Here is a 22,141-nt window from a genome sequence, read left to right as displayed (position 1 = left end):
GTTTCTGCCTTGAATTAATAGACAATAGTTATTCATAATTGCTAAACAAGATGAAACACAACTATGGCCAGTGAATGGTTAAAATTTCCTGAGGCTAGGAGAGATCCTATGTACTGTAGGTGTAAAAGCGAAACTGGGCTAAGGGGGAGGGGTAAGGGGGGATATTTCAGGGTAACAGGGGAGCGTCAGCTGTGCCACATGTCACTGCTGTCCAGACCAGGACGGTCATTGTGGTCAGTGTCATTCAGCTCCAACAGACTGCCGGTGAGTCTCCTTTACTCAAACACTGTGATTCTTCAAGTCAAAAATGGTTCGATGAATGAAGATGATTGAAGATACTGCATGTTCTACATGTCATTTCAGCAAATGCATAGCCAAGATGTATAGAAAAGGACACATTTGCTAATGAAAGCATGCTAAAATCATCTTGAAACTCTTCTGTTGCCAAATAATAATAATGAATAATAAATGCTATCTCTGCAAAAATGTGTTAAACAGCCATTAAAAACTATAGATAAAATGGTGACATGGATCCAAAAATTGCATTGTAAATGTTGTTTATGAGGTAGGACCAGGAGCAAGAGTCTAGGAAGCCTAGTATTTTTGGAGTGATGATAATCTTCTATGAATAGCCAGGCTTTACAAATTCCTGAAGTCTTTTTGTGTCAAAGACCACTGCATGTTGCTAAGAGCACAAGTCAACAGCCGGATTGCTAATCAAATCCAAATGACTCTGTATATTTAGCACATGGCATAGCTGTCAATAATGATACCAAGTCGGTTTAAAAAAGGACTGGCAATTTGTCTGTTTGTGCTAATTTTGTCCTAGTTTTATGGGATGACATTTTAAAAGTTTAAAGTTAATGTGAGTTCAAAATTGATTATTACTGTGACTTTCTTAATACACATTCCTGGTCTTGTTGCTCACCATTCATCATCCATGCTATTCCATGGTAATCTTTGTAATGCTCTGAAATGACTTTCCTTTTCATCTGATTTAATAGGCTATTGGTTAAAGCATAGCTCATTTTTATGGTACTATTTTATGTAATGCAACCTTTCTGAAATCTTAGAAAATAATAAAACATAAATCTTAGAAAATAAAAATAACAGTTTTCTACTGAAATATGTTAAGATTAGCTATCTAGAGCATGAAAATTGCATTTTGGTCCTGCTCCATTCTGATATAGAATGTTTTGCTCATAAATCACATTACATTATGAAAGTAAAATGGGCTGTGAATGATATTTCATGTTGACTTTAATAATCTATAACTGTCATATCATCGCTGTTGGATGGAAACGTCTCGGTTACATATGTAACCTTGGTTCCCTGAATAGGGAACGAGACGCTGCGTCAAAACGCTGTGGGAACGCCTCTGCGTGATTGTGTCGTGAAGCACGTATGAAATCAGTCCAATGGTGTGACGGAACGTCATAGGTGGGTGTCGTCACTGACCAGGAAACTATAAAGCCTACCCGAGAACAAACACATTCAGCTTCTGATTTACCTGAAGCAAGTCGCTCACGGGCACGCCAGGAGTATGGCAGGGCGATGCAGCGTCTCGTTCCCTATTCAGGGAACCAAGGTTACATACGTAACCAAGACGTTCCCCTTCATGGGAACTAGAGCTGCATCAAAACGCTGTAGGAACGCTAATACACACGTCGCCATACGAGCAAGTGACCGTCTGTGTGAAATCGATGCACACACTAAGACAATAACACGACAACACGGATGGATCTCTACCTGTCGTAATAATATAAAACTCTCCTGAGTAACGATTAGAGTAACAATTACAGAAGAATAAAATAAAGCATATTTTGTTACCTTTTGGAGCTTGGAAGGGTTGCGTTTGAGCAGATGTTTTATACCATCATCACTGTCTTCGTCAGAGTTCATTTCCCAGTACATGCAGCATCCGGCTCATACAGTATTTGCGATGTCAAACGTATTCTCAAAACTATCATTTTAAACATCTTCAAAATCAATATTTTGATCGCTGACAGCTTATTCACGCGATCCACCATAAAGTGACAGTGACACTAATATTTGATTGAGTTCAGTACTTGCTCTGCAGTAAATCGCTGAGCCATTTCAAGTTTTGCTGCACACTGACCTATTCTTTTGTTTTATGCCTGTGGTAACTATGAGTGAAACTTCATCATTGTCTATCAGACATTGCCACCTTCTGGAATAAAGGTGAATTGCACTTATTCAGTCATAAAAGATTAAATTATTGTGCAAAAAAATATATGCTTACCTCGGGTCGTTAGCGACCCTATACAATTTTTACAAAAAGTGAATGGGAAAACAGGCATTCTTTTATATATTTTTTTCTTGTTATATTGTTTATAATTAATTGATTGAGGAATACTAAGAAGGCTGATGTCTAACTTTTAAAAAAAATGAATGAGGAGGAGGGTAGTGAATGATGTCCCGGGTCACTTAAGATCCGAGGTATGCATTTGAAGGGTTAAAAATACAGGGTTTTTGTCTTTTCCTGAAAAGTAGTTTTGGACATACAAGGTTTCAGCCTGACAGTAACAATATATAACCTTCAAAAAGCTTACTGTTTCAGGGAAAACAATATTGACAAGTTTAGAGAGAGGCTGTCTCAGATAACAAGATAACATATGCTTTCCATACACTTTAAAGTTTCTTTTAGTTGGAAGACTACAGCTGTTTAGAAGGCACATGATTCTCACTCTGTCTATATAGGAATGGCATCTCCCACCAGCATGTTAGCAGAGGAGCAGGTGCACTGTTCCATCTGTCTGGATGTGTTTACCAACCCTGTCTCCATCCCTTGTGGACACAATTTCTGCATGGCCTGCATCGGCAGCTACTGGAAGTCCAGTGCCCTCTTTATGTGTCCAATGTGCAAAAAGACATTCTTCAAGCAGCCTGACATCAGCATCAACACAGTGCTGAGGGAAATCGCTGAGAAGTTTAAGGAAATGAAAACCAACCCAGTCACGAACCTTCAGAAGATAACACAGCTGAAACCAGGACCGAGCCCTGAGGAGCTCCCCACAGAAATGCCTGAACTGATTCCCCCTAATGGACCGCGGGCCCAGGAGGTGTCCTGCGACGTGTGCACTGGCCCTCAGCGACAGGCGGTGAAGTCCTGCTTGGTTTGTTTGACGTCTTACTGTGAGGAGCATCTAAAGACACACACTGCTCGCTTCACGAAACACAAGTTGATAGAACCCGTGCAGAACCTGGAGGACCGTATGTGTAAGAAGCACGAGAGGTTACTGGAGCTGTTCTGTAAGAAGGATCAGACCATAGTGTGTGTGCTGTGCACCGAGATGGACCACAGGGCACATTACACTGTTCCTGTCGAACGAGAGTGGGCAGAGAAAAAGGTAAAAGAACAACTAGATAGCAGTGAAATTGGATTTACCATAAATATTGTAGTGGACTGGAAAGAAAGCTGCATGCTATGTATGTCACTATGTTGGGTAATATGTGATTTTGTAGCATTAGTATAAAAGTAGTGGTATTTCCTGAAAAGTAAATACATAGAAAATAAATGATTCATAAATAAATAATTCCATTATATAATTTGCAGTATTTTATAGAAATGAATGGCTTAATAGCCAAAAATGAATTGGAAAAATACTTCAGGAACCAAGGATGCTTCATTTTATAATTGTGCTTTACAAGGATTTAGGATACAGGTAGGCTATGTCACTAAGAAGAGCTATGCCAAAGCAGATATTTAAAGTTTAACACAATATATTGTGATTGACAGGCCTTGTTGAGGAAAACTGAAGCTGAAGTTCAGCAAATGATTCAGGAGAGACTGAAGAAAGTTGATGATTTCAAACACTCCATAGAGATGAACAAAGTAAGTTTAAGTGTTTATATATGTCTGAACTGTTTCAGATTAGTTAATATGGGCAGATGCTAGCCTTTCTCTTCTTCAGTGCTGATCCACAGTTACTCGCAAAACATTGGCTGCATTCAAAATCGCATACTTCCCTACTATATAGTAGGTGTAAAATAGTATGTGACAAGAGTAGTATGTGCGAATCCACAGTACTCATTAAAGAGTAGGCAAAAAGTACCTGGATGACCTACTTCTTCCGGTAAGATTCTGAAGTGTGCATACAATAGACACTTTACTATCCATTAGGCCATGGGAGAGGATTTGTGAATTGCAGTGATGAGAGGCAACTGATGCTGCTGAGTCATGTGACAATGGCAACATGACAAATGTATTACGTCCGGATTACATTCATACACATATTTGTACTTTAAAGAACATTTTTTTTAGCGCCCGCAAAGTAATTACTTACTCAAAATAAGTACCTACTCAAGAGAGTATGCAATTTCAGATGCAGCCATTGCTTCGGCTCAACTATTCAGCGTGAATAAATATGATGGTTTGAGGTATAGCCGTAACCACCATAGACAATGAAGGGGACAAGTCGTGATGACGTCACATCAATACACAGCACCCACCAATAATTAGAAATGGCCAAAATGTTCCCCCCAATATTTGATATTTTTGATGCTGCTTTGCCTTTGCTGCACTCCATTATGCACCGCTCTGTTTGTTGTTAGGATGACAAAAAGTTTTAAAAGTTACATTTTTAAGCTTGTCTACCTCAGTGATCTAACACCAGGGCTCAGGCACCCGCTGTCCCACTAAAGGCTGATTAATACTTCTGCGTCAAGTGTACGACGTAGCTACGGCATAGGCTGTGTGTAGCACGGCGTAGCCTGATGTGCACCTCTTCAAAACTGTAACAACGTGTCAATTCTACATGGATCGCAAGCGCTGTGATTGGTCTGCTACAACCCCTCCCTCAAGTAAAAAAAACTGGCGCTGAGCAAGCAGAGAAGAGTGAGTGTTTTTAACTTCCATAGGAATGAATAAACGCTCTGTTTCAGGAGACACATGCCATCAAACTGCAACAAAAGTTGTTGCCTATTTGCCACAATCACTGCTTCTTTGACAGCGTACACGACAAGCTGCTTCCTCTTCGGCTTTTGCCTTGATACTGAACACGATGGCGGACACTGCATACAAGTGGTCTGTGGATATCCAGACCTTCATTTATTTATTTACAACATATTGTAATCGCACAAAGAGGAATGACGTGAAATTATGACCATATCCCACGAAATCCAACTTGAGGCAAATGGCCTCAAGGTCTAAATCATTATTATAAGCTTGCCATTGTGATTCTTAGCAAGGCAAGACAGTTTTATACACAGATAATTTGATTTATTATGTTCTTGCTCAATAACTGGTTTTTGTTCATTTTTAACCAAAAAAACCTTCTGTAGAGCACCTTTAAACGGTTAAAGAACTGTATCCAAAGGTTTTATATAATATAATATTTAATGTAAGATTTTAAAGAGTCATGGTCATATATATATATATATATATGCTAAAATTTCAAACAAATTTTTTTGTCTGCATTGATTAGTGTGTATCTCCTATCAAACACAGAGCAGCGCTCAGAGAGAAATTGAGGACAGCATTCAGGTGTTCTCGGACCTGATCCGAGCAGTCCAGAAGGTCCAGGCTGAGCTGGTGCTGGACATCGAGGAGAAACAGAGGAAGACTGAGAGCTGGGCCAACGGACAAATACAAGAACTGGAGCAGGAAATAGATGTTCTGAAACTGAGAAACACTGAGTTAGAGTACCTCTCCCAAACTGAAGACCACATTCACTTCCTGCAGGTGGAGCATTTTTACCCTACTTTTTTATGTAATCTGCAATTTAATTTTTTACTAATGTAAAAAGTTTTCAGTCAGTTTTGTTGATATGGATTATCTGAAACAAATTTAAATTGATTAAACAAATCTAGAGACTCATGACTATTTAAAAACTCATAAGCAACTTGCATAATTGCACATTGCTAAAAATGGCCACCAAAGTGTTTTGGGATCAATGAGGGCAACCACATTCAAAGGAAGCAGGATGTTTTTCAAGATATATTATTCAGATTCTGTTAACAAAGACTTTAGATATACAAAGAGGGCACACCAGAGATGTTCACAAGTCTTTTATCTGGAGTCCGAGTCAAGTCTGAAGTCTTTAAGCTGGAGTCCAAGTCAAGACTAAAGTTTTTATCACTGGAGTCTGAGTCAAGTCTGGAGACTTTTGTCACGAGTACAAGCTGAAGTCATTAAAAAAAAAAAAAAAGAAGGAAAAAATCTCATATTCAAATCCTATTTTTTTTTATCCTAGTTGTATTATATAGACAAAATAATATTATCTTCCTGTCATCTGTTTTGTTTGTAATAAAGGTCCTAAGATGTAAGCGATAATATACATCCAGCTTGTTACTTCATAATCCATTACATTGTACAAAACAATCATCCTGGCAACACGAGTAGTCATTTTCAATTGTCGCTAAGTGGACGCAAGATGGCGCCAGTCACGGTTTGCCATACAGCAGTTTGTTATACAGCGGCGTTGTTATTGACGACAGTCATTATCAGAAAATATCAAACCTTGGAATGTTTAAGTCAATGCAAAAACTGTACGCACGCTGATTGCAATACGTTAAAATATGATCTTTAAGTAATAAATGGATTAACATCTTTTTCTATCTCTCTCTTATGGACACAAATTAAGAAAGAGAAAATCTGCATATACTATGAAAAGATTGATAAAACTTAGTGCCAAGTTTTTAAGGTTATATTTTTTTGTTCATATTTTAACAGGCTGACAATCCAAAAGAGACATGCAGCTACACCGCAGTATAATAGCTAGCTGTGTGAGTTAATCCCATCATGTTTCATGGGACTCATATTTTTTACTTATGAATTTGTTTAATGCACCATTCTATATGCATATAAGTTGTCAGAGAAAATATAAAATCCTATAGGTATATGAGCTGATGGAGAAAAATAAAGGTAAGGTAGCACATAAGGTAGCTACAAGTACTATGCAATCTCAACATAGTTAATATATTATACACTGTTATGCGATTAATTCTCAAAATAATTAATATATCATACACTTCAGTTAAGCGCAATATGCTGTTATGTCACAATCAAGTTGAATTGTGGGATATAGAGCTGCTTGAAGTGTACATCAGAGTAGACTCACTCCTCTGTCAAAATCGAGGTGACGAGGGTCTGTCGATATAAACTTCCCTCGTCCACTTCATGAAGTGGAATGCACTTCAAAATGGCGGCAAGGATTCCCCCAAGGGGAAGTGTTTAGGGAAGTCCGCGAGTGCTTGTCTAAAAGTGGAGTGGAACACAGCCCGAGTCACTAACTCGAGTGCCCATCTTTGGGGCACACTCATATTGCTTATGAAGGGAGAAAATGCTATTCGCAATATGGCAAAATAAGTCCCGCCTTCTAAATTAAAGAGCCAATCGCTGATTTAAAGTCACTGCACACTGCAGCTGCTATTAGAAGCTGTGGTTGCTACTTTCCTTAAAAGGGAATTTGTTACTGATCTCTGTTGTGTTTCACATAGCTTCTTTAATGTCTACTGTCTTCTCCTCCAGAACTTTACATCATTAATGGCTCATCCACACACTAAAGACTGGTCTGAGACCTGTGTGCATGCGGATCAGTGTGTGGGCACCACCAGAAGAGCAGTGCTCAAACTAGAAGAGACACTAACAGAAGAAGTAGAAAAACTTGCAGAAATGGGTAAGAACTTTATTGTTACTGTATTCTACTAATGCACATCACTCTTTTTTCTGCCCCTATACTTTATATTCACCTCAACAAGTGGCACAGTTTTAAGCAGTGCTCGAATTGAATGAGTGTTATGAGGGGTCCCCACCATAACAATATACAATTTATTCAAAATCTACGGTATACATAATTTTACATGGAATTGCATTAATGGCATCTTTTTACTAAGTACTATGAATTAGAGTTGTCAAAATTACCAACTTCGGTACCTAGTCGGTACTGAAATTTTAAAAATGTGATGCTTTGAGCGCTGTTGAGCGGATTCGTAAACACCTCTGATTGGCCATTTTGTTGACGTGCTCATCGGATATGTCTGTGATTGGCTTCAATGATCAATGCTTCAAAACCATTGTAAATAGTCATCAATGAAGCTCTTCACCGAGCACTTACACAGATACACACGGGAGCGTTTGAAAGCAGGCGACCATTGCGGACCAGTCCACTGATAAGACACCTGCTTTCAATACTTCATTGTAGCCAATCACAGACATATCCGATGAGTGCGTCAACTCAATCAGAGGTGTTTACGAATCTGCTCAACAGCGCCATATTTTTAATATTTCAGTACCGATTGGAACCAAAGTCGGAACATTTGACAACTCTACTATGAATGAAGGCCAGTATTACCATCTGTTACTTCTACTGGTGTCTCTTTTATCTCAGTTTCTAGGGAAGAAATGATTAAAAGTTATTTTCGTTGTTTTTGACCCATGTAACCTTGTATTTTAATAAATTAGGTTGTCGCATACATTTTACATACCAGTGACATTTCACAATTTTTAAATCTTTATTAAAAAAAAAAAAAAAAAAAAATTAAATTCCAAAACAAAAACTACTAGACTATTATAAAGTTCAAACATTTTTAAAGACAAGTATAAATAGTCATTAATAAAATAAGAACAAATAAACAAATTACAAGTGATACCACAAATAAATTCAATAGATCAAAGGTAATAAACAAACTGAGCTTTAAGATTTTCAGGTAGGCCTAACAGTAGTATTCAGGTAAGAAATGTTATAGAAATTTAATAAAATTATCAAATGTAAATAACACAATCTTCACTGTATAAATTAGGCTATATATAGATTAATCCTTATTAAAGCAACAAAAGTTGTTCAGTCAAGAGCATTGAGTGCTTTTTTTTTTTTATCATTAATGACAGCAGCAGGTTTATTAGGTTGCTGTCACTTTAAGTCCTGGCACACATGACGCGGATCTGAAAATCCGGTTTTCTCCCAACTCCTTATGTTCAAGACCTTCATTAAAGACTGTGCTTATTAGGATACTCACCAAAAAAGGGGAATTTTGACTTTATTTATTTGACTTTATTTATTTATTCACATAATTGTTCCGGCAAACTGTTGCATAAAAGTAGGCTAATTTCACAAGCTGAATAAATAACACGACTGTGAATGCTCATAAAGTATAAAATGCATAATAATAATACAATATGAAACTTTAAGACAAGCTCTTTATACAAGGGAAAGAATATTGAATATGTAGACGAATTGGGTTGCTTATAGTTAAAAGAATGTCATGCACGATCATTTAGATTTATTTTTCACATTTTTTGTCACAAAATAATTGGTTTTGATAAAAAAGTCAGTTTTGATGACTTTGCAATATTTATAAAATGTTAGAATAGTAATATTGAAAAATGAGTAAATTAAACGACTAGAAAAATCTTTAGTCAGGGGCAGCTCTAGTTAAATATGATTCTGTTTCATAGAACTAAATGAAGAATAATATATTGAGATATTAGTTGATATATAATTGATATTAGTATATTGTTATATGTTGTCTTCACGTCTACAGCCGGTTGACGGTACTTGGGCAGAAATCATATTTATGGATGAGCTAATGTATTTATTAACATTACTGTAGTATGAAGCAGAGTGTGGCTGAAAGCCACTGGAGCAGAATGAGGCCGCTGGAGCGATTGCTAATGAGAGACAAGCGCAACACACGGCTCGAGAGCAGTGGAGCTTTTATTATGCCGCAGACGACCGCTTCCACTTCTTCTGGTCAACCGTATGTGGGGAAACGCAGCACTGTTTTATCATATTAGATAAATTTGTGTGTTGAAAGTTGTTATAATGCTACTCTGTTCGTTCGCTCTGCAGCTGCTATAAGACACTTGTTGCATACTGCAGTAAGCTAGATTGATATTAGGCATGGTGAAACATGGTACTCGCTGTAAATCAGGAAAACGAGATTTAAACAATAATATTTAGGTTACTCTGTTGAGCTATATAACAATGATTAGTTTTCTGTTGATGAATGTATCCAAACAGTTGCTCACCTGTCTAATAAAAAACACATAATATATTAAAGTGTCTTTGGTGTTTCCGTGGTTTCTACAAAATAAAACCAGGAAACCGAGGGTAACGCGGGTATGATGTCACTGATAGGCGACGCACGGATACGGTCCGTGTCCTGGTTAAAATTGCTTATTTCTCTGGATTTTAACATTCTTGGAAACATCTGGGATAATGTAAGTACACGAGTCAACAAAATATATAACACTGTTCTAGTGGTTTTTGGATATTTTAATCCAAAAAATCTTACATATTGTGCCATTAATAGACATAAGGAATACGACTCGGCTCGGCTTGGCTCGGTTCGGTACGGCTCGCATAACTTACTTTCGGTTTGCTTTTCTACTGCAGTTTAGTATCGCTTCAAAGTGGGTGGGATTATAGACTGATTGTTATAGTTGCGCCTCCTTTACTGTCGTGGATCCACTCCGCGGTTACCAACGAATCTGCACCTCATCTACTGTCCATGATACAGCCATTTTTTTTTTCTCAACCGAGGTGGTACTATTTGAGCGAGCTGTACCATTCCATATCGAGCCATCCCATGCAGTGGAAAAGTGCCAAAAAATGACGGTTTGGTACGTACCTCGGTTTTAAAGTCATGGTTCGGTACGGGTTCATTACAGCAGGGTGAGAAAAATAAAAAAAAAAGGTTTTTTTATTAACCAGTGGTATACTGAACAAACTGTGTTTCTGTCTTTAAATTCATTAAATTATAATTAAAATTTTCTTAAGGATAAAAAAAAAATGTATCTCTGCTCATGGAGCCCTTACTTGCACATTACTATAATTTTAAAGGTTACAATTAAAAACAGAGCCCAAACTATTAAATTTTATTTTATTAAATTCTATTTATTTTTAGATATAGTCATCAACACTCAAAAAAAAAAAAAAAAAAGAATAAATAAAAAAAACAATAAAAAAAAAACATGTAAACATGTAAGTTGCACATAAGGCAGTTTTTGCATTAAATTCTATATTTAATTATAAAATTATGTTTCTCCAATTAGTTGTTGAAATATAATCATTTACACAATGGTTTCGTTTTGTTAACTAAATGTTACCAGCTTTTGTTTAAGTTAAAGAAGTTAAAGTCAGTTAAAATCTTTGAGGATACTCCTGATATAGGCAGCACCTCCCGTGTATATTTCTCTAATTGTGTATATAATATATATATATATATATTACACACATATATTAGTGCTGTCAATCGATTAAAAAAATAACTAATTAATCACACTTTTTTTCTGTAATTAATCGTGATTAAAAGTTACCCTCCAAATTAATTTAGAAACAACTTAAAGACAGTATATTTTAAATATTGGTTTAATGGCAGTTTTTATTAATGAAGGCCTGTATCACTAATACTAATAGTGGTACTGATGTCTAGGAAAACTAGGGAAGTCCTTGTTAGTGCAGCTTAAATGGGAAATGAGCACCCGCTCCAGTGTTCTTACAGATATTTATTAACTCAAACATATTTATTCCTTGCAATTAACATTTGTATAAAACAAATAAGGCGACTACATGTGTTTTAAAGTATACCTACCAATTGAACGCACTCCTATGACTTTCATCTTCACTGCTTTCACTGCTGCGGGAGGAAAAGGCCAGAAAATTAACCCTTGCTCAGATATTTTTACATATTAACTAAAACATAGCTTTATATCTTGCAGATAACATCAGAATAAAACATATAAAGCAAAAAAAATAAAAAAATAAAAAAAATAAAAAATAAATAAAAAATAAAAGTTAACCTACCATACTCTTGTGGGCTTTTATCTTCACAATGAGTTTGTCACAGAGCCGTTGCGTGAGGAGGTGTGTGGTTGTTTTTTGAGGTCAATTAGTACTGTATTTAGATTTACAGTAGGCTAATATTTTCCCAGAATGCATTGAAAATCTACACTAACATACAGTACACAGCTTATACAGTTGGAAATTGTTAAGAATGCAGTAATAATGCTGTGAAAATGACAAAATCTACAGTAACATACTGTTCGCAGATTCTACTGTAGGGAATTGAGAACACAGTATATTACTGTGAAAACAACAGAAATCATTTACAGTGTACGGCTAGTAATAAACACCACTTTACCATGATCTCTAACTTATGCCAGGTTTAGACTACACAATATTTTTGTCGGTCACGATAGTCACTGTGTCAGATTATACGATTTTGACACCTAAAATCTTGTCGTGTTGTGGACAAGAAACATGTCAGACTACACGTTGCTACACAACCATTCATCATGTGCCGTCTTTAACCGTGTGTGTGCTGTCATCGAGAAGGCAGGACTATCGACTGACAGAAGGCGCTGTGAGCATAAACAAACAATGGCTAGCAGTGTGTCTTGTCCTCAGAAAAGCCCAAATGTGGACACATATCTGGATTGCATATATATATATATATATATATATTTTTTTTTTTTTTTTTTTTTTTTTTCTCAATACTTGATTTTCTTTTTCAATACTTTATTTTTCTTTTGCAATACTTTATTCTTTTGCAAAACTATGTGGCATGGTTTTGACTCCATACAGCTCCTCTCCTTTTTTAAAATACCCAGTAGCGTTTTGTTTATATCACAGCTCGGACAGAGCCATTGAGCTCAGTAAAGCCGCAGTTTTCTCCTAATCTCTAACCATTTTTCCAACTAATCTCCTCCACATAGCTTTACAATATAGCATTATGTGCAGAATTCAAATGGGTCTGTGTTCTGTGCTGTGATTTCTCTGGACAAGAGCAGACTGTGTGCACACTGCGGTGGTTCACGTGACACAAACTTGAAACCAGACTTCATTCGCTCCAATCAAAAGCATATTTACGCTGTCTAATTCGTTCCCTGTCTCCTATATAGTACACTATGTGCCATTCGCCATGTAAAAAAAAAAAGTAAATATGTGAACAAGTGACCGATTTTAGCCACAGCTTCAGCGTCTATTTGGGGGTGGGACACTGTAGATCCTAGAGAGCATTTGATTGGACAGAAAGCTATTTTAAAGCCATGATTAACAATTCTAGATTAAGGCTAGGGGTGGTGTTTACATATGGCAGAATACAGCAGTTGCCATACCCTGGCATTCAGACAAAACAGGGGAAATAAACAGCTTATGATGCAGCTTGTTAGTTCTGTTGCTTGAGTTGGCCTTTGGCAGAAATTGCAGCTTTAAAAAAAAAAAGCAAATTTAAACAGCATACACCGTGTCCTAATCAGACGCGAAGCGATAAGATTTCCAGTGGCAAGCAATTTATCTGTCCAACCCAGACCTGATCTGAGGTGAATTAGCCTATCCATTGTTGCTTTCAGTATGTCTATAAAGGTCATGAAAAATGATATTTGAACTCACGTTAAAGGGTTAGTTCACCCAAAAATGAAAATAATGTCATTTTTTACTCACCCTCATGCCGTTCCACACCCGTAAGACCTTCGTTCATCTTCGGAACACAAATTAAGATATTTTTGTTGAAATCCGATGGCTCAGTGAGGCCTGCATAGCCAGCAATGACATTTCCTCTCTCAAGATCCATTAATGTACTAAAAACATATTTAAATCAGTTCATGTGAGTACAGTGGTTCAATATTAATATTATAAAGTGACGAGAATATTTTTGGTGCGCCAAAAAAAACAAAATAACGACTTATATAGTGATGGCCAATTTCAAAATACTGCTTCAGGAAGCTTCGGAGCGTTATGAATCAGTGTGTCGAATCATGATTCGACTCGGATTTCAACAAAAATATCTTAATTTGTGTTCCGAAGATTAACGAAGGTCTTACGGGTATGGAACGGCATGAGGGTGAGTAATAGGCCCTTTTCACAATGACGTCAGTTAACTTCCACCTATCCACAAAGCAGTGGATCCGTAGTTCTGTATTATCTTTGCGCCGGCGACTTCTCTGGAAAATGCTTTAATAACTTTAAATGCGAACTGTTTATGTCAAGAATTTACACAGTCAGGTTTTTCTGATAACGTTATTTATTATTTCCTTTCTGTAACTGCCTTGCTTAGGGTTTCCGCGAGCAGAAACTTTAGCAATGTTGTGTCCGTGAATTGAGTTTTATCACAATGATTGTGTGTCCACACAAATCTGTTAGCCTATTTGGAATAACAAGAATATTGTCTTTAAAAACAAATCTTTATTTTTAGAAACTGGTAGGCTATGATAACAGTATTGTTCTTGTGAGATTTATTTACAAGTAGCCTAATGGACACCTGAAAGTAGCACATCCACATATACTCCAAAGAATTAATGGTGTGAAGATTTTTGATCATTTTACATCATACCAGTTTAAACTGAACTGGTGCAATATATTAAGATTGTATAATTTGTAAGAAGTGTATTGAAAATACAAAACGGAATTATGTGTTCATTTAATGTTATTCCCTAGAGAAATAATTTGATTTCGTTCATTTAATGCTGCTATAACAATGAGTACTGTTGTAAATCCTCTGTATATTTTTGTATGCGACAGTCTTGTTCTGCAATAAAGAGATGAATGATGACGATGTTTTTTTACTATGGTAAAATGCCATGTACAGGAGTCAGTTTTTACAACATTAACAGTCTTCATGTAGAAATAGTATTATATTAAACACAATTTTTATTATGTATGTCATATTTATCGAAATAAAACTGAAAAAATAGACTTCGATATTTAAAAAGAATAAGCTTATGTTAATCTTCATTGTACATACAGGCACTGAATTTAGTACATTAAGCATTGAATGAAAAGGTTTTTTTACTGCACGTAAATGTCGGAAACATGCGTTTATTTCACAAATACATATAAACAGCTTCATCTGCAATAAAGACAGCAAAGTTTGCAAGTGACTACGGGCAGCAGAAAGTGTACGGTTCAGTGCTCCGTATTCAAGTCCTCCTCCGACTTCAAGCAGCAAATCTCGCCGATCGGTATGTTCGTTTGAGATCTGCCAAACACCTCGCCTTGAATATACATGAAATTAGGCGACTACAGTCATCCTCTAACCACATTTGTGGCATATGTACAACTATTGGGTGCACTTCATTCGAGCGGCGCTAGTATTCCACTATGCTGACGGAAGTGAGGATGCACTGCTTCGAGTCCAAACTGAAGCTGTGTGACGTCATGTGAAAAGGGTCTATTAATGACAGAATTTTCATTTTTGGGTGAACTAACCCTTTAAAGTCTTAAGTCACCCAAAAATGAAATTTCTGTCATTAATTACTCACCCTAATGTCATTCCAAACCTGTAAGACCTTCGTTCATCTTAGAAGACAAATTAAGATAATTTTGATGAAATCTGAGAGCTTTCTGACCTCCCTATAGACAGCAATGTCATAACACTGTTCAAGTTGTAAACACAGTGCAGTGCTTCCGGGTTCTATGCCAGAACGCTGGCTCATTACTGGCCAGCTCCTGTGTTTACAACATGAACAGCGTAGGAGACTGACAGGGAAGAAAAGAAATTGCTGAATAAAGTCATTATTTTTGTTTTAACGCACAAAAACTATTCTCATCGCATCCAAACATTAAGGTTAAACCACTGTAGTTACATGGACTGTTTTAATAACATCTTTACTACCTTTCTGGGCCTTGAAATTGGTTATGATGTTGCTGTCTGTTGTTGAGGTCAGAAAGCTCTCAGGTTTCATCAAAAATATCTTAATTTGTGTTCCGAAGATGAACAAAGGTCTTACGGGTTTGGAACGACATTAGGATGAGTAATTATTGACAGAAATTTCATTTTTGGGTGAACTAACCCTTTAAATTTGTTTTACATTAAATAAAGTATGTTGTTCTAATCTCAATGCTGCAGAAATAGAAACTATTTGTAAAATAGAATCGCCGCATATCGCCATTGTGGCTGGTAAGTACAAAAAGCTCTGATTAACATGGAAAAGATTAATTTTCTCTTGTGTCACGTCTCATCTGGTTAGGACACAGTGTATGCTTAGGGCTGTTTCAGAATTTGCATTGATTCCATATTGTTGTTTCGTAAAGTCTGTGCATGTCCGTGGACTCCATCAATTATTTTAGTATGGTGGATTTTTGTCCACATTTTGTTTATATATAATATGATTACTTGAGAATGTCATTGTTGTATGGCCATAAGGAAATATGCCATACCCTAGGTTTTTGTGAAACGCCCCCACTGATTAAAGTCTACTCTTGTCTTAATTTAAACCCTGTCCGAGAAACTACCCCTATGTTTCTTAGCGCACTTTTAAAAAGTGCACATTGTCAAATTAAAAGTTTTACTTTAGATTACATTTTAAATTATTGTGTTTTAAAGAAGTGCACTTTTTTGTGTTGACTAAGATACTAATGCACAAACATATTGTTATTCAATGTTACATTTAAACTATATATATTTTATATGTATCAAATTGCAACTTCATCATTACAAATATTGTAATTGTGCAAATATATGACATAAATTTTTTTTATCTGCCTTTCTAACAAAAGCACAGGCCAACCTTTAAAACAATTACTTTCTTGATTAATTAATTTATTTTTGTCATCTTAAACAGAGCTGAGGAGAGTTCAGAAGTACTCAGGTAATATTTCCTTTTTCATTTGATCTGTCATATATCACTAGACCACTTTGCATTCAGATGTGTTTGGTTTTCTACTCATGTCTCTGTTGTATGTCCCCGTGAAGTGGATGTAACCTTTGACCCGGACACGGCTAACCCTTGGCTGCAGCTATCCGAGGACAGGCATCAGATACGTCATCTGGGAGCATGGCAGGACCTGCCCGATACGCCAGAGCGCTTCGATACGGTGGTTATTGCGCTCGGCCGTGAAGGATTGTCCTCCGGACGCCGTTACTGGGAGGTTCAGGTGGGCGAGAAGGACGACTGGTACCTGGGTGTCGCCCGTGCATCTGTTAACAGAAAAGGGAGGATTTCGGTGAGTACGGCTCACGGTTATTGGGCTATAGCCATGAAGAAAGGGCAAGAATATCGTGTTTCTTCCTCTCCACCCCTCCTGCTCTCCATCGAGCCCAAGCTGAAGAGAGTGGGCATCTATGTGGACTATGAAGAAGGACAGGTGTCATTCTATGATGTACAAAACAAAAGTCACATCTATACCTTTATGGACTCGTTTAAAGAGAAGCTCTTCCCATTCTTCTACCTCTACTGCTCCGATAAATCCTCTGACACTATGATGATCTGTCCTGTGCAGGAGACGTCTCATACTAAACAGTGCTGAAACATGAGTTCCACAATGACTTGGTCTGGTGACATGATCTGCAGTACTGCCGTTTCTATCCTGTTACTATGTGTGTTTGAGAACTGCTTTCTTTGGGTTTATTTCCTGACTGTTGTATGGATATTTCTACAAAAAAGTAATCAGTTTTATTGCATGGCCATACAAGAGCAATTATGACAAAGAACCAAAGCATACAAAACAAATTAATAAATTTAAACCACGTTTACACATTTGTACTTCCACATTACGTGTATAACTGAAAGTTAAAATAAACATGTAAATCAGTGTTAAGTGTATTAATTAGACTTATTTCCACATATCAAACTATTAAAATACCACTGCAAGCTTCACCATAATTGTTGTTAGTGTGTTATTCGAAAATGGTGTACAATATCCCAAAGACAGTATATAATTTCATACATTTTGAAGGGGTCCTATAATGTTTTTTTTTTTTTTTTTTTCACTTTTAGTATGCAATGTTGCTGTTTGAGCATAAAAAAAGTTTCCCAAGGTTACAAAGCTCAAAGTTTACTTCAAAGGGAATGGCTCATTTGGACTACAATGAGCTTTTTCTGGGTTTTGTGAAGTCACAATGTTACTCATTTAAATAATCCTCGTCCACGGAATACATAAAAAAGGGGGCGTGGCCTGGCTGAGCTGCATTAGAAGACAGTGTTGTTACTATGTCGAGAGATTTTTTTTTTTTTTTTTTTTTTTTTTGCTCCAAAAGAAAAAAAAGAAAAAAAAAACACTTTGTTTGGCCTTTGGCGGACAAACTTGGATTGGTTAAACAATATTTTTAACACTGTTCCTGAACATTAAAACCCCAACGTTTATCTGTGTGTTGCACATTTTTACGAAGGACAGCTTCCAAAACCTAAAAAAGTACAATGCCAGCTACGCACAAAAGCTTCTCCTTAAATGGAACAGTTCCCTCTTTGTCAGGACAATCAGTTGTTTATGGATCACAACCTGTAAGTATGTTTTATTATTTGCTGTTGTGTTTTCTATTAACAGTACCAACCTTATGTTGTTGCTACGATGTAGTAAACAAATGGCAAAGCTGTTTGGCTCTGCTGGCCTGCTAACTAATGGTGCTTTTTTAACAATACAGTGCTGATGTAGTGTTTACTGTAGCTTTTGTAAGCTCTCGCTTTTGTAAGACTGTTCACCGCCCCTTTGGAAAATTAATCATGGTTTTGTGATTGATTGCTTTTTGTATTACCATAGTTTTACCATAGTTTTTAGACAAATCTCATGATTAAATTGTTTATAACATCATATCTAAAATGTCTAAGAAAATTACAAAACAAAAAAAAAACATACCACTCTGAAACGTACTGTGAAATCCATGCTTGAAATCCGTTCTGCATGATCCTCTAGCTGAATGTGGCTCGGATTGGTTTGAAATTGATGCCGTGCTTAATATTTACACATGAGCAGATGAAACTCGCGGTCATGGTAAAGGGCGTGACATTTCCGGAACTCGCACTTAGCAGTTCGCCAATCACAACACACTGGGCCAGCTAACCAATCAGAGCACATTTCATATTTCAGAAGGGGTCCTTCATCGAAGCAGGAACTAAAAGTTCTAGCCAGGTAATAGGACCCCTTTAAGATAAATATTTTTGATATAACTTCTGGCCAACATTTTGGGAAATTTGTTTACATTTTGCTGAAGGTCAGATGAAAATTGAAGGACCAGTTTAAAAAAAAATATTAAGTGAAATTCAAAATACATTGTAAAAAATTATTATTTTTTCGAAGCAGTTTTTATCAATTGCTAACAAGCGTTTACCAATACATAAAGTACTTTTAACACAGCAACACACATACATCACACAATTAGCCAAATAGGTAATTTTCTGCCCAAACCATATTTTGTTAAATAAACACAAACTCTGCATTTCAAAATACTAAAAACCTTTTTCAGCATATACTAACTCTATCAAAACTCAGCAAACCTGATTCAAAATCAAGTCTTTTTATCAAAACACTAGCACTAGTTTTCTATCCAACATGAACATATAGTCAATCAAAGCGCAATGACTGTCAAAATACAGTCAAAACAGTTTATGGTATTACGAAAACTGCATTACTTATCATGTTTCAGTTCTACCTGCAGAAAATATGAAATCCATTGTTTTTATAATTCAGTTTCCTTTTACTGCAGTAATAATAGAATGCTTACATGTAAGACATTCTACATTTTTGGTTGAGTGTTGAATGTGTGCATTCTTGGCAACATAAGTGAATGAGTCATTACTTTATAGAATGTGCAGTAGAAAAAAGAAGAAGAAAGTAACAGAATTGCTCAGGGCAGCTACTGGTCAAATGAGTCCTCTATGCAGAACTTCAGTTGGCCCCTTGGTTGAAATCTCTTTCTGGGGGTGGGGTGGGGTGTTGATGGTGTCTCCATAGAGGGTGGGATGGTGTCACCTTGGTAGTTAGTGCCCTACGCAGACCACATATTCTGTATATATGGAACAGTGGTAGTGGAATCGTAGTAAAAGCTTTACATGAAGCTTTTACTGAAATGAAAACATGAAATTCCTGCCATTGATCAACAACAAATCCAACATAGGACACTGTTGAAGCTTTTTTTTGCCATTTTTTTTTTTTTTTTTTTTTTGCAATTGTAGGTTTATATCTCACAATTCTGATTTTTTTTGTGAGATAAAAAGACATAATTACCTTATTTATTTTCTATTCATGGCAGAAATAAGCTTTCATAGGTTCCACATGTGTAAGTGAAAAATAACAGAGATGCACAGTCCAGCACACATTCTTCCTCCTCTCCCATACCTCTTCTTCTCCCTTGTCCTGATCCAACTTCTCCTCTCCTCCTTCATCTATTCCTCTCCCTTACCCAGACTTTTTTTTTTTTTTTTTTTTGCTCGTCTGTGTTGATCTTCATCCACACTGAACAAATCCGAATTAAAAAGTCCAATTTACTGCATGTCCATGTAATAGAAAGAACTTCAGCACCTGACTATGCCTCCAACTGAGATTGGAATCTGCTGTTTCTCAATATTTCGGTGATCTGCTAATTAAAAATGCTTGTAAATTGTTTCAGTATTTGTTTTATATATTTTTTCAATACTTTTGAGCTGCTGTTGTTGCAAAAGTATAGGTTTTATACTATATTTAATGATTGGAACATTGGGTCTTCATTTCTGACTTGCTGTGTTTAAGCATTTGCAAATAAGATGAGAAAGATCCATGATTTTGGTATGGGGTAAGCTTATATGAAAAGAAAATTTAAACATTTTAGAAACATGTTCATGGGAGGGGTTTTAGCAGACCAATCACAGCGCTTGCGGTCAGCGTAGAATGACGCGCTGTGACATTTTTGGAAAGGTGCACGTCAGGCTACGCCGTAGGCTATGCGTGCTACACAGCCTACGCCGTAGCTATGACATACACTGGACAAAGAAATATAAATCAGCCTTTACTGGAACGTCAGATCTGCATAAAGATGCACTGGGGTGGGTAATGGGTCTTCATTTAGAACCAATGTCCTAAATTTCTGAAAGACACAATGTGGGAGAGAGCGAGCGATCTGAATTTTAAATCATGTGCTTTAATTGTGAACTTATTGCAAGTGGAAGACCAGATTAGCCTTCTGCTGTATTTCTTGTCAAACGTGTTTCAGTGCGCTGGTGGTGTAGATACTAGATATGGCATTATGAAAACAAGAGTGTGCTGCAATCAGTTGACTGTCCACTTTCCTATTTTTAAAATGCAAGATTTTTTCGGATGTACATGGTTGAGCTGGAATTCGAGAAGGAGTTGACTGCACCCCATGCAGTGCTCGGACATCTAGCCTGGGGCTGAAGGAGCAGGTTCTATGGCTGTGCCTGGGTGAAATACAGGAGGACGACAACAGGCTAGACTTCCCCTGTTATGTGCGGAAGGGGAACCAAAGTCAGAGGATCCTGGGGTTGGCTTGACAATGTAAGAGTTTTCTGCTGAGCACTTTTCGTTGGGGGTAATTTCTGGAGTTCATCGGATTGGGAAATATTCACGGGGCCAAATACCGGAAGAATTGTCGCTGGGACAACTCAATGACTGCTGCTTATATACGCTCGTAATGATGATTGACAGGACTAAATGATCCGGGCTCCTCCCAAACCTACATTTGAAACTTCATTTCAAATTACATGGTTTCCAGGATTATAATAAACATAATTCTGAGAATTTTGATTTGAGTGATAGTTTATGTTTAGGGTTGGCAATGATAAGGTTAAATGTTTTTTTGATAAGGAACAACAGAACATGTTGATCTAACTTCGCAAAATCATGGGGACAATGTGAAGGTGATAATATTGTTATGATGAACAGTCTCACCTAACCTGACCCTGATGCAACTTCTACACAGAATCCATCATTCATTCAATTCCTGCGGCTGCCAGAAAACCCAAAATAACTCTGTTAGGAGTGCCAAGGACTGGCTGACTCGTCATTTCTCAGACTAGTTTGCTTCTTGAAGTCTTTAGAGACACTCAAATGCTGACATTTCAAAAGCTTTCATCTTGAGGCATTGTCAGGATTTTTCCTCAGCAGTCTTATCAAACCTGACACAGATTTTTCCCCATTCAAATGTTAAACTCAAACACGCATTTCAGAAAGCAACCAATACAATTTTCAAATTAGAAATAAAAGTAATAATTTTCTTGAGAACATTTAGCACTCTTCTCCACTCTCTGGAATAATCAAAGCAAACACTTCCCTGTGGATTTGCATGTGTAATTTGCTCACCTGCCCTGCTTTTGCATGATTTACATGGACAACAATACAGTGTGAATATCTTGAGTTGTTCATGAGTGTGTGGATAGACAATCTTTTCCTCTTAGTACTTACAATTATTATTAATAATCAATTATGTCAATATAGAAAATGAGAAAGTAATCATAATTAATGAATAATGA

At 36.8% G+C, this 22,141-nt stretch overlaps 1 protein-coding gene across 1 annotated transcript; it reads left to right on the top strand.

The window, feature by feature from the left end:
- Window positions 1-134: 134 nt before the first annotated feature.
- si:dkey-46i9.6 (E3 ubiquitin-protein ligase TRIM58) lies at window positions 135-17,566 on the top strand. The gene is made up of 7 exons (XM_051900302.1): window positions 135-264; window positions 2,722-3,371; window positions 3,761-3,856; window positions 5,471-5,704; window positions 7,493-7,640; window positions 16,526-16,552; window positions 16,657-17,566. The coding sequence occupies exons 2-7, from the start codon at window positions 2,724-2,726 to the stop codon at window positions 17,208-17,210; spliced, it is 1,707 nt and encodes a 568-aa protein (XP_051756262.1). The 5' UTR covers window positions 135-264; window positions 2,722-2,723; the 3' UTR covers window positions 17,211-17,566.
- The last annotated feature ends 4,575 nt before the right edge of the window (window positions 17,567-22,141 follow it).

Source organism: Ctenopharyngodon idella, chromosome 7 (genome assembly GCF_019924925.1).
Source record: "Ctenopharyngodon idella isolate HZGC_01 chromosome 7, HZGC01, whole genome shotgun sequence".
Lineage (NCBI taxonomy): Eukaryota > Metazoa > Chordata > Actinopteri > Cypriniformes > Xenocyprididae > Ctenopharyngodon > Ctenopharyngodon idella.
Note: the sequence above shows the minus strand (reverse complement) of the source record. Positions and strands in the feature narration are given on the sequence as shown.